The 12,952-nt window shown below is 42.5% G+C and overlaps 3 protein-coding genes across 3 annotated transcripts in view; 1 reads left to right on the forward strand and 2 right to left on the reverse strand.

Annotated features, from left to right (window-relative positions):
* LOC143430343 (RYamide receptor) overlaps nucleotides 1-12,952 on the reverse strand; it is a 75,454-nt gene that overhangs the window by 49,890 nt on the left and 12,612 nt on the right. Inside the window, exons 3-7 of the mRNA XM_076906564.1 lie at nucleotides 12,197-12,447; nucleotides 11,613-11,772; nucleotides 5,679-5,747; nucleotides 5,359-5,602; nucleotides 4,909-5,131 (exon numbers count right to left, since the gene is read on the reverse strand). Of these exons, the coding sequence (XP_076762679.1) occupies nucleotides 4,932-5,131; nucleotides 5,359-5,602; nucleotides 5,679-5,747; nucleotides 11,613-11,772; nucleotides 12,197-12,447 (924 nt within the window). The 3' untranslated portion in view covers nucleotides 4,909-4,931. The remainder of the gene's footprint in view (nucleotides 1-4,908; nucleotides 5,132-5,358; nucleotides 5,603-5,678; nucleotides 5,748-11,612; nucleotides 11,773-12,196; nucleotides 12,448-12,952) is intronic.
* Nucleotides 1-12,952, reverse strand: part of Kkv (hyaluronan synthase-like protein kkv) — an 81,844-nt gene that overhangs the window by 4,399 nt on the left and 64,493 nt on the right. The gene's annotated exons all lie outside the window — the stretch shown is intronic.
* LOC143430193 (pancreatic triacylglycerol lipase-like) lies at nucleotides 7,572-10,504 on the forward strand. The gene is made up of 8 exons (XM_076906227.1): nucleotides 7,572-7,638; nucleotides 8,395-8,474; nucleotides 8,673-8,727; nucleotides 8,796-8,935; nucleotides 9,341-9,583; nucleotides 9,649-9,843; nucleotides 9,989-10,148; nucleotides 10,264-10,504. Exons 2-8 carry the CDS (start codon nucleotides 8,417-8,419, stop codon nucleotides 10,340-10,342), a joined length of 930 nt encoding a protein of 309 aa, XP_076762342.1. The 5' UTR covers nucleotides 7,572-7,638; nucleotides 8,395-8,416; the 3' UTR covers nucleotides 10,343-10,504.

Below are 12,952 nucleotides of genomic sequence, written 5' to 3' on the forward strand. Positions count from 1 at the left end.
TGTCTTGGAGTAGTGATATCTTCAAAAAAAGACAATAGTACATAAGTTTAATTATACGAGTATGAGTTTAGTTAAGAGGTAAAACTATTTCCCTGGCACAGCCAAGTTAGAAGTCGCATTCTCGCGTAAGAAGGGGGCGGGAGGGGTCTTCGTGCGGAGTGGAAGAGAAAAATAATAAGACAGGAAACGTAGTTCAACTAAATGTTTATACATATATATTTTTGCATTTATTTCCATTAAAGAAATTGATTATCCTTGTAAATAGTGCGGTATGTCTCAGCGTTTCACACACTCCGGAAAAAAAACCAAGTAATTAAAAAAGTAAAAAACGAAAAAAAAATGGATCATATGAGGGTCTCACTTTACCTAAGCTATAATGAAGTATTGTATAGGGTTATTACGCGCTAGGCCACGTATTATATCCGGACGAGGAGGAAGAGAAACGATAAGGGATGGGGTTCGGGGAGGGTGTTATTCCAGTTATCGGTGGAGACAACGTCTTTCCGTTTATCGAAAGCCTAAGTAGTCGACACATATATTTTTGAAAACGAAAAGAGTTACAAAAAAAAAAAAGAAAAATACACCCCGCATATGTTTGGCCTATTGCAAGGGGGAGTCTCGCGACGACGCGCCCTGACGTACGGAAATTAGAAGCCGCGGTAGAGATCAGTCGACGGGTGATCGTAAGTTTCGTTCAATATCGACGAAGAGAAAAAGGAAAAAGGTCGGAAACGCGAGTAGCCGATACGCGCCCCAATCGGGATTTCTTCCAATGAATTCGAGCACAGATTCGAACCGATGTCCGCTGCGTCACCATGTACTGTACATACGATCGTCGAGAGATTACTTTGAGATATCCACGCATGTCCCCGGTAACTGTCGTTCCGCTTCTAATTTGGCTCCGCGTATATCGTATGGGTGTGAGTTGAGTAAGCGCGGCGATATAAGTAAGATCGCTCGAGAGTTTCGAGCGATCGTGCTTATCGTGCGAGCTTCGATCCGCGCGTCCAAGCGCGAAACGACGGCAGCGTTCGACGATCGATCGCATTCTACGCTATTTTCGCTCTCTTGTTCTGTCGCGATCGTCGATCGAACCCGTCGACACGCCGCGCGAACCGATCGGACCGCTCGCACGCGGAAGGGTGGACTTGCACACGCGGCGACAGGGGAGGGAAAGGAACCGGAAGGATGTCGTTCCACGAAAATCGATATCGTACACTTTTCCGCGCCGTTCTCGTGTGTGTTTTATGCTTTGAGAACCGTTTGAAAGTTTCACGAACGTAAAACGTTTTTCGTAGCATGCGCTATTGTTATTTTATTGACCGAGGGAGGACACTGATTTGTTACGGTAGATTCTACGAAGCTTAAAAAAAGAAATAACGAAAAAAAAAATATGAAAACGTGTATTGTTAACCGCTGCTGTTGTGTACGGAGCCGCATTGTTCGGCTTAGACTGATGATAAAAAAAAAAAATCCACGTATGCTCAATTAGAGAACATGTTTGCGCATAATTAAGAATTCTATTTACATATACATGTTTTATATTTGTAATTAACGAAAATCATCTATACTTAATACTACCTGATATTATTAGATTATGTAATCTCCAAAGTATTTGCTCATCAAAGTGCTAGGCATGTTAGACGGACCGATATTCGTCCAAAATGGTACCTTGGAGATGGACATACCATCTAACAGTACGATATTTGATATTTTACACAATAATTAATAATTCCGTTGATTATTCTAAGACATAGTCAATCCTAATTATACAATCATTAAGATACGAAGATATATATATATATATAAATATAAATTAACCGTTTTACATGTATATAATGTACATATACGAAACTTAGATAGAAGAAAAAAAGAATGAAAAAGAAATGAAATACATAACGAATTAATATCAAATTTAAGGAAAACGATCGAGAGCTTTCGTAAATAGGTAAATGTTCGTATCAACTTTTGATGTTTTTTCTTCGTATTCGTTTTTTTTCTATTCTTTCCTCTTTTAAAGAGAAAACGAGCGTCTCAAGAGAACGGAGGACGATTCTCTCGCCAAACGATGCTATTGCGAAAATCGTACGCGTGTCGTTTCGTTTTGTACGCGTGGGCGCGCTCTCTGCGTGTGAAGAGAAAAAATTAAAGGGAGAGGAGACGACGCGATGTAGCGACGAGAACTCGCAAAGTTTATGATAAATCGCCGAAAGTGACGTGACGAATTTTACCGTAACGAACTTATCCGTTCCAAATTACCATTTCCACACAAGAGGCGAAGACTGGTTAGAAACGCGCGAGTCGTTCTAATCGTTTCACAGTGCCGTTCGAACGACTCGATTTTATATTGGATTTCGACTCCCCGTTCGACCGAACGGAACTGGAGAACCTTCGATTCACCGTCGCGCATATTCTTTGATCTCGATAATCGATTGTTGCGTTTCACTGCGAACAGACAGGCGAGAAATCTTCCGCTCGAGCCAGGAAACGAAATCGCGCGCTTCGAGAGGCTCTCGAGAGCGATCTCGCAAGAATTCGTTACTAAATCTTCGCGACAATTGTCCTCAGTTTTCTTCCATTCCGACGAATTTACAAAGAACGCGTATCCTCGAACGTGCACGCGTACGAGGAGACGAAACGATCGAAATCGGAGGGGCAGATTTCTTGCGCGTCGAACGACGAGAAAGAACGAGCAAAAATTCATCGCGTGTATCGGTGCGATACCAGACGAACGACGTATCGCGAATCGTTAAGCGTGTCGTCGGATATATGTTGCTTCCGTTTGTGTGCCAACGATGAAAAAAAAAATGAAAAAAAAAACCTCGACGATTCTTGATGTATAAATATAACGAAACATAGCGAGGAACGATATTACTGTTATCCTGGCCGGCGTTACGGCTAAATTTTTTCCGATCGGAATTTACGATGCAATCTAATTCTTTGGAGCAATCATCGCTGTTCAATGAGTACAACCGATATAAAAGTTACTGAAGCGGGGGGGAGGAGAGAGAGAGCTGGGAGCTCTCCTTTGGGATGCGAGAAAGCGAGTAGCGAGGGTGGACGTAGGGGCGAGAACAGAAGTTAGGGGGTGAGAAACGTGTAATATAAGCTAAGGTACCGAGCACTTGGTATGCATTAATTACTTGTATATATACATAGTATTTTTACATTCTAATTCTAAATTACATTTCCAATTCTAAATGGTATAAAACATTACTCTGTGAGCTTCGCTTGTCGTCTGTGTTTAAAAGTAATCGGCGAACGCGCCCGCTGGCGTTCACGCCGTTCGGTGGTGATCGCCAGTGGATCGTATCTTGTCGCGCGAAGCGAAAGGGGCGATGCTCGGCGAACATAATCCCATTTCTTGTGCCCGTTTTCACACTGCACCTTCTGCACAAGATTCAATAATACACGCCTCGTGCCTTCATCGCACTTAAATTATAGTAGACTGCGTAAGATTATGCTCGCGTGTAACGGTGTCCCTGTACACGCGCACGGCTGTTCGTGAGAAGAATAAAGCTGCTCGCCACTTGATGCTGCTCGAAATCGACCGTCATCCCGATCAGATCCGCGAAAGCTTCCGGTGGTGAGCAGCGATACGTTTCGACAGGCCTGTGTCAAAACCACCTTGTCATAAAAAGAATATCATTTGTCGAAATTCACGCGTACGTAACGTACTCTCTTCACTGTTCACCTCCACGAATGGTCAGATGCCCGAATACACCTGACGCGCAATCGTGAACAAATTAGAAGGACGAAAAGGTATATTTCATTGTGTGTATATCGTGTGCGTCGTGTCAAGGCATATTCGACGTTTATATGCGCAATTTAATCTTTACTTAAACTATGCTTGCACACGTAGCGGGTGATAATCGTATCTAATCCTCGAATATTGTTGCCATGACGTATGAGAGCGAAGAGAGAGAGAGATGATGCGGCTCGGTGATGTATTCGATGACCTTCGCGCGAATCGTTGGTCATTAGCACGTAAAATCGATAATGTCGCCCCGTATGGCTTAACATCGTTCAGTTTCGTATCCCGAACGCGAAGCCCTTCGCTGCAATTCGACGTGTCGACGACTCGTTCCTTCTTTTTTTCCCCAACCCCTTTCTTTTCTTTTGCCGTTCGTTTCACACACGCGCATAGAGACAGAGCGAAGCTCAACGTACTAGTCCTTACTTTAAAACCAAAGTAAAGAGAGAAAAAAAAAAACATTGTGTAGCTTTTAAGAATCTCCATTACGTATTCACACCTGTGTGTCTATACAGAAGGCATAATTATAATTAAATAATTCAATCATCGTAAATTAGGTAAACACGACTAACCGATAAGCGACTAGATAAAGAGGAAGAGAAACAATGGATAAGCCACACGTTAAGTGTATCGTTTTATTATATTTTAATTCATTTTTTACTACACGATTAACATTTTATCTAGCAACTTTCGTCGGCTAGGGATGTAAATTCTGTATCTGTACATTGTTTTCCTATTTCAACTATTAAAAGTGATCGTCAACTTAAACTCCTGCGTATTCATTCTCGCGATCTCGTCGGATCGCGACGAGGACACCGTTACCAGGCACCTGGGACTCGTTTCTTGGAATAAGGATCTCACGTCATGGGCGTATAAAAGACGAACGAATACGATACATCCGTGTTGTATTTTCAGCATGATATCTAACATTTAATACAAAAGTTATTCCGTGGTTAATCGCGACGAGGGAGGTAAGACTTAGAAATTCCCAGCTCTTCGAACGATAACAGTTTCAAGTTCGAGTTCGCGTTCGAAATCGTACCTCTTGCGCAAAGTGTCGCTGTATCTGTAATATTACAAACTTTGTCTCGTATCTGTGTCTCTCGTGCACGTTCGCATCCAACGTATCTGCTCTCGCGTTGAACGCGCTCGACGCAAAGTCACGTTGGAGAACAATTCACAGTTGTATCTCGGCGTGCGGCTCGAAATAACCGAATTGTCGCTGCGACTGTTGATTCGTCGGTCGTGCAGCGTCGTTCCGGAAGCTGGCACTTCTTACTGGCGCGCCGTGGTTTCCGTTCGTCTTATGCCATATGCTGATGTAGGTGGTGCACGTGTTCATACGTCGTAGGACCGAGTGGCTCGAACCGTTCGCGCCTGAAATGCAATTGAACAAATCTCATTCGCGTTGAAACGAGCCGTTAAAAACTTTGTCACACCTGTAAAAGATAATAATCCGACGCGAGACTCCAAGGGGGAAGGTAAGTCGAGGAATTTCTCTGGCTATCGCGCGCGTGACGCGTTCGAGGGCCTCGTCCCGTATAGAATCGTGGTTACGAGGAAGGCTTGGAAGATTCGCGAAGTTGGACAGTATCGTGAATTACCTGTTAAAGGAATGGCCATCGCGCTGGTGTTGCAGTTATTACGCTGCCTGTCCCTGCGAAGAATCCCGTGTATCCCAGGCAGGCATCCGATCACGGTTATGAAACCAGCGCGAAATCTCGCGTTCATCCAGCAATAAATCACTGGGTTGTAGCAGGAGTGCGACATGGCCAACCAATGGAGAACCATCCATACGAAGGGTAGCCCAGTCCAGTATCCGAGATTGTCATTGTTATCCACCAGCAGCTAAAATTGTAAAGCAATGAGTCTCGTCGATCACCCTTTCATTCGATATTCCGTTCCTTTCGGACATGCCACTTACGTTCAATATGTTCAATGGAAGCCAACAAACGGTGAACACTATTACCACTGTCATCATCATTTTCACCATCTGAAACAAAAGACGGATTCTTTGAAAATAGAATTATTGAGAAGAGTTGTTGAAGAAATGGAGAACGGAAGCTAGTTCTCGTTAGGGCAAATGTATGGTTATTAACGTCGCTGTCCTGCGGTTCGTCCAGCGCAGGCTTATTTTACTGCGCGGCCAGCGAATACGCATGGCATTACAAGTTACCAGAAATAACGACATCGTTTCCACAGGGAAATTTGCGACCGTGATGGATTACCGTGCAACATACTCCTACGCGTTTCACGCGAGCTAATCAGTTCGGAAATTAAATGTAAAATTCGCTCTCGTCTAGCGTTCCGATCAAACGGAGCGGAAAATGTTCGAGTAAATCGCGTCTGGATTTATTGGCTAACAAAAGGAGAAACCAAGAGAAATGTTCGCGTTCTAGTACACGTATCGTAAATCGCGGGTTTGTCAGAAATCTATTTTCCCGAACCACCCCGTGGTCGTAACTTGTATCGGGGGATCTCGTTGAAATTTCTACTGTTTTTGGCAGCGGGCGTACTTGTAATGGAAAAGCGTGTCAGCTGATAAATTGTCAGTACTTGGCGTAAACTATCTCGCAGCAGTTTGAGCCGGGTAGTTCTTTCAGAAGTATGTCAGATATCGTAAAGACCATATTTCACTGGTCTTCGCTGGAAAATAGAATCGCGGAACGATGCATCATCGTTCTTAGCCAAGTGAAATTGTTTCAAATGACGGTTCGACCGTTCTCTTTCTCGTCGAGAAACATCTTACGTTCCCATTTAATTTTCATCGATGCGTTTCTACGACAATCGTTGAAGGTGGAGTGGATGAAATGGTCGCTAGAATAGCGATCGACACGATTCTCGAACCGTTCGATTCCAGAATGTTTGAAAAAATACAAAAAACACTCTACCTGACTATGAAAATAATTACATGTTATTGTCGAGGAACGTCACAAATTATACACCTGACAAGTACTTCCGTACTACATCGTATTTACGGTATCACGAATTTCACTTATCGTTCTTCTTGTTTTTCTACTAAATATACTTCTATAATTTTACCTTCGCCTTGTATTATTTACGGCTTACGATATTTACTGCGTTTTGATCGGCAATATTTATACCTTCATCCGGTTCCGGCGGGAAGTTGTTGTTTACTTTATTTTATTCCTCGCTTCTCAGATACAGAGATCACAGAGGGATGAGTAAAGATCATTTTATTAAACGAATTCATTTCCGACAAAATCTTAGATGTCGAGACCAAAAGCCTGGCCTGGTGGTCAATATTTTTCGTGCGCTCGATTAAATAGCTAACACATCAAAATCAGCTTCGCGTTCTTCGCCGACGATTAATTGTTATAATTGTGGGAATCATCGTGGTCGACGTTACACCCTGTCGCACAAACCACCACCGGAAACACTTGACACCCTCGATGGGAAGAGGTTAATACGAAAGTCTTGGGAATTTGTACACTGCGCTCAGAAATAGATACCAATAACTTGAAGTAAAAATACCTGTATGCGAGTATCAGTTTATTTTTCTACGGCAAACAAAACGTCATAAATGGTTTCTTATCAATTAGCAGGTAAATAAAATAGTACTACAGACTATTTTATACTTCAGTAACGATGTTTTTCCAGTAACCACTAATCTATGATTCACAATCGTTCTTTATCGTTTGTACTTATGTCTCGCAACCCGTATTTTACTTCAAATTCAAAACAATATATTTATGTATACTTGATGATCAGAATACGTAATTCCACTTAAGGCATTAGCATATCGTTATCGTAACAGTATAAAACATCAATTGGAATTCATGTAACACACCTAGCACGTATATATATTGTTAACGTTAGTAGCGGAAGTTATTGCTTATAGTTTACGAAGCTCTGAAACACTGGTAAGTAGTCTGCTGTGATATATCGATGAATTTCGTTTAAAGAAGCTACTGCATAGTTCGATACAAAGGAAGAAGAGAAACCCCTCGACAACTAAAATTTGAATTTTTCGTTACGCAAAGGTACCATTTCACTACCATTTTCCTTTCTTCGGTTGGTTCACTTGCCATTACGACTGGTTACATTTTCTCCGGTGCTTCCCTAATTTACGATCAGTCTCTGGAATGCCAACGGCCTTTAATAACTTGCGCTAGCTACGTAATGAACGTAGAGCTTTCATTTTCGGTGTAATATCAATTCGCGCAATAATATTCGTGCGATGCTTTACGCGTGGACTAATGAGAACAGAGTATCGCGAGGAATAGTTTGCGCAAGGGTGAACTCGAGTTCTCATCTTTCCCTCGGTTAACAAGCCATACAGAAGAGCCGATCTGTAACGGCGCTTTTATCAGAAGTTTCAGAAGAATATTCAAAGCTCCCGTGCGATTTATACGTAAAGAACACGCGATAAAAGCGTCTTGGATTCGTTACACGCGAAAAAATTGGTAAACCCATAAATATCTGAGATACCATCGAAAAAATTGGTATACGATACTCTTGGAAATTCAGCACGTGCTTCGGGTGGAATAAAAATTATCTGTCATCTTTGTTACAACTGGATGATAAACGAGCTTATTTTTATCAGACAAACAATAACTTCAATTGATATCACACACGCTACATATTACTTACTATTATAAGATTCTCACGAATTTTAGATCGAAGAGCAGCACCTCCAACATGGATAAACGTGGTTATCTTTACGTTTCTCTATTTTTAGTCAGCTGTCTGTCGAACAGTAAGTTGTTAAAGGACTTTAAAACCTCCGAATTCAGATTTCTGATACATTATCGTTCGCAGTAATTTACGACCGAATGAATTTTAAAAAGCTACTAAAATAGAATTTCTTAACTGAAAAAAAATTGTAGAACAAAGTGTTTGCATTCGTTTGATATTGTCGACGATACTGATCTTACTAAGTCCATTTTATTCGCAGATGTTGCATTCGCGGGTGATCTAACAGCCAATATCTTCATACGTTTGTTTTATAGGTAGTAACTTTTCTACTCTACGTTAGTGTATAATTTATGTTGCTGATCACAGGATTATTCACTTTCAGAAATGATACTTGGTTCGACGTAAACGTAAGGAACGCCTCTCAGTTGATTTCGAAAATAAACATTAAAGTGCCGACAACAGTTTTTATTCATGGTTTTGGAGAAGACATAAACGGGAAAGATGTACAAATGATAACAAATGGTAAGTTGAAACGTCACGTTACATATTAACAAAGCTACCGAAGCTTCGATACGCTCGAGGTAACTCTAGGATCTTAGTTCCCTGTGAAATCACTCTTCGATTAGTCATAAAGTTCTGCGATCATCGAAACAAATGACTCGAACGTGATTCCACGTCTTGCCACCGTTACTCGCGCACCTTAATCGATCTTCGGTAATCCCTCGAATGAATTGTGTTGCGAGAACGTCCGACACGTTTCAAAGTTGAAAAGAGTACTTCGATAAGCACGAGCCCTTTTAAGTGGAAAGTTGCAGCACCGATTTCAATCCATTCGCGGTGTCTCCGTCTCCGAATGACCATTCAAGCGTCCCTTTAAACCACCTTGGTTCACACGAAGGAGGTACAAACTCGAGCTTTTATTTCCAGCGTATTTAAACAACACGGAAGAGAACATCCTTGCGTTGGATTATCGAGAAGTCGCAAAACAGCTTTACACAACCAGCGTGGCATTATACAGGCAAGTTGGTAAACTTTTGGCAGATGGTCTGAACGCTTTGATTAAGGAAGGCGTGAGCCCAGATAAATTGCATATAATCGGACACTCGCTGGGCGCTCAAGTCGCTGGAATTACGGGCCGTACCACCTCAGTCCCGATTTCCAGGATAACAGGTGCCTTTCCTCTTTCTCTCGTTAAAAGGAGAATCGCGGAAGCTGAACGGAAGTCCTTTTCACAGGTTTAGACCCAGCCGGACCTTTGTTCTACATTTTAAATGAACACTTGCAGTCAGGCGACGCCCTGTTCGTAGACATCATACATACCGATATGGGTATCCTCGGACTTGCTTTGGAATCTGGTGACGTGGATTTCTATCCGAATTTAGGTATCTGGCCAGCGCCTGGCTGCCCCAATGGATTGGACCAGCTGCTAAGTTTGTATCTGTTCGTTTCCATAGATAATCGTTTCATTAATTTTCGAATGAAACGGTTCATCTTGAACAAGAACCAACATACGTCTAAAATTTTACTTTTTCCCATTGACGAGGATTCATTTCTTTTTGTCTGCTCATGTTTCAGATGTCTGCTCTCACGAGCGGTCCTTCATATACTATGCGGCATCGGTTAAGTATCGAAACATTTTCATTGGTATCAAATGCATCGATCCTCTACACTTCATCGAGAATAACTGTGCAAAGAACCAAACAGCTGCAATGGGTTACGCTGTGCCACGCAACGCGTTAGTACCGTTTTCCTCCAAATCCATCGGAATAAGCATCATTCATTATTTATCCTTTGCTTCTATTAGTTCGTACACTGGCTTCCGTTTGGTTTAAACGTTATTTCCTTTCCAGGAGAGGCAACTATTACCTCCAGACAGGTGCAAATCCCCCTTACGGACTAGGATTGCCAGGAACAGTCTTTCACATTTGAACTGACCGACTGAATCGAAAACAGTGCGGTCCGTTTTAGCTGTACAACGCGAAGTTTCATTCCTGCAGTTTTACCTCTGTACCAAAGAAAAAATGATCACGTTGCTCCTGTTTTAAATAACTTGAGCGTCAATTAAATATTCTTTATTATTTTGTGCCGTAATTTCGTATTTTCTATCAATCGACGAGCAATTATCCGGACAGCGCGCGGAGCACGCGCACTTTGATTGACAAGCAAGTATCAATCGTTCGAAAATTATTCCTTCCCTTCCAACGACGCAGCGCGCGTAGAAAGCGTAAGCGAGAGGCTGAAACGTGAAACGACGAAGTTGGTACGATAGGAGCGGTTACTTTATTGATTCGCTCTCCCTGTTTAATTAGAAATTCTCTTGCTTGAAATACGCGAATAGTTCACCTCTCGTATAGCGTTGCACTAACAGTTCAACGCGTACATTGCTACTGATTTATTTAGTTTAGTACGACAGTTACACGAGCGAATGCCAGTTGGGGCACGTTTTCAACTCTCGCGCGGCGTTACGATCAATTCCTAAATTGCGCGAGTGTCATTTGTTAATTTCTTACAAAAATGTTCAACGGTCGAAGGGTATAGTAACGTTTCACTGTGTCAGTTTTGGTAATTGATCGCGAAACGATGTTAACAACGCCGGATTTATCACATCGATGAATGTCCCGATACGTTTCGTTCTCCTTCCCGTTTTAATTGACTCGACACGATCGTTTGACTCAAAGCGAATCGAGCAGCATCCCGCGCGATAATGGCCCTAACAAATTCCATTAGTCCCGTTTTGTTTCGTTACTCGATTGGATCCGAGTACGCGTAAACTCGCTTTAAAATAGCTCCTTTGCGCAGCGGTGAACAAAATTGTGGAACTGTCAGCTGAACCAGGTTACCCTTCGATCCACTCTCTTCCCAGTTGTCTCTACGAATAACTTCCCACGTTCTGTCTACTTTAAGGCCTAGACAATTGCTACTTCTCACCACCCAATCCCGTCCTATTCTCCCCTCCCGACAAAAAGTCTGCCAACAAGTCAATTTTCCGTACCCTTTAAATCAAACGACTTTCGTTTAATTTAGAAATCGTTTATTTTCAGGTGTGGGATCGAGAACGAAAGCAGAGGCGGTTATCCAACGGAAGATAGAAACACTCGCGAGGAAGATTCAGGCGAAATTGATCGAAAGACGTCCTATGATAACTCCTCGGTTATTTCCAGGATAAATTCCGCGATGCTCTGGCTTTGTAATATCTTACCTTCCTCTTGGACCGCGCCATTCTCTGGTCCCGGACGTTCTCAGCCTCCCCGGGCGGTCTCTTGCCCCACACCATCACTGCGATGCTGGTGTACGTAAACACCAGGACCATTATTGGTATCACGTATTGGAGAACCAATAACGCGATCGAGTAATAATATCTGTAACACAGAGACAGAGCCACGGACGCGAACGTCGTCCGAAATAATTATTAGGGGCGATCGACTCGCGTCCATAAATTCGATTCGAGCGGCAACGATAACTCTCGGGGGACTTTTAAGAGGAATTAAAAAGCTCCCCTCGATTCTTCGCGTTTGAGTACGCGGGTAAATTTATTCTGATCGTAAGGGAGCACTGATTCTTTGGGTAAAGAATCAACGCGCGACGATTAATCTGATTCTGACTATCTTGAGAGATATCGATTGGCAATTTTTATTTAGGTCTTTGCTTGGGTTATTTATAGGATAGCCGAATCTTTCCAAGCGGAAGGTATGTTCGTACTTTATATTAGATATTTGATCGTGGAAGGTTGGGGACCATTCGTCAAATGTAACGAGAGATACGTGGATAATTGTAGATAATTACTTTTTCTCCATCGATGGCCAAACTTCCTCGCAAACGTATTGATCGCACTTCTTATACTGCTCGGACGGTTGATAGAGCTTCGAGACCACGGCGATAGGGAGCGATATTACCATAGCAAGCATCCAGACAGCGAAGATTAGAAGCTGAGCTTGTCGTTTACTCAACCTTGGTTTCAGCGGCCACATGATCGCTATGTAACGATCTATACTGATCGCAACCAGCGTGTACGCGCTCACTAATACCGACACCGCCTGAAAATTAATATTTTCTCGTCAAATACGTCCAAGTAAATTCCATTCGCCGCTTTGCTATCGACATCGTTACAGCTCGCGCATCCACAAGTATAATGTTAGACGATAGAACGTATTAAAATATTCAAAGTCGCTTCGAGGCTGCAAGGAAGAAATCTGAAGCTGCTGCAGCTAAAACAGTGGAAATAAAAAATTCTCGTTACGGCAGACAAAGGGTATACGACGATGGCGATCAACGAAGACATCCAAGAATGCACAAAGCAGGTCCTGCGGTTCCAGCTAGAAACCGTACGACGAGAAACCATCGTCGTAAACGAACATCGCTTCAATAAAACAAGTCTAGACGATCGTATACGAAAGACAGAATTTTTCAAAGAATCCATGAGGGTATTCCAGATTTTACGAACTCGAAACGATACGATACATAAACCATAAGACGCGTCGTGGCCAGTGAGCGTAGCACTCGATCCATCTTACGTAAAAACTCCATAACATCTGAACGAAT

The sequence above is a fragment of the Xylocopa sonorina genome, chromosome 13, assembly GCF_050948175.1.
Source record: "Xylocopa sonorina isolate GNS202 chromosome 13, iyXylSono1_principal, whole genome shotgun sequence".
Classification (NCBI taxonomy): Eukaryota; Metazoa; Arthropoda; class Insecta; order Hymenoptera; family Apidae; genus Xylocopa; species Xylocopa sonorina.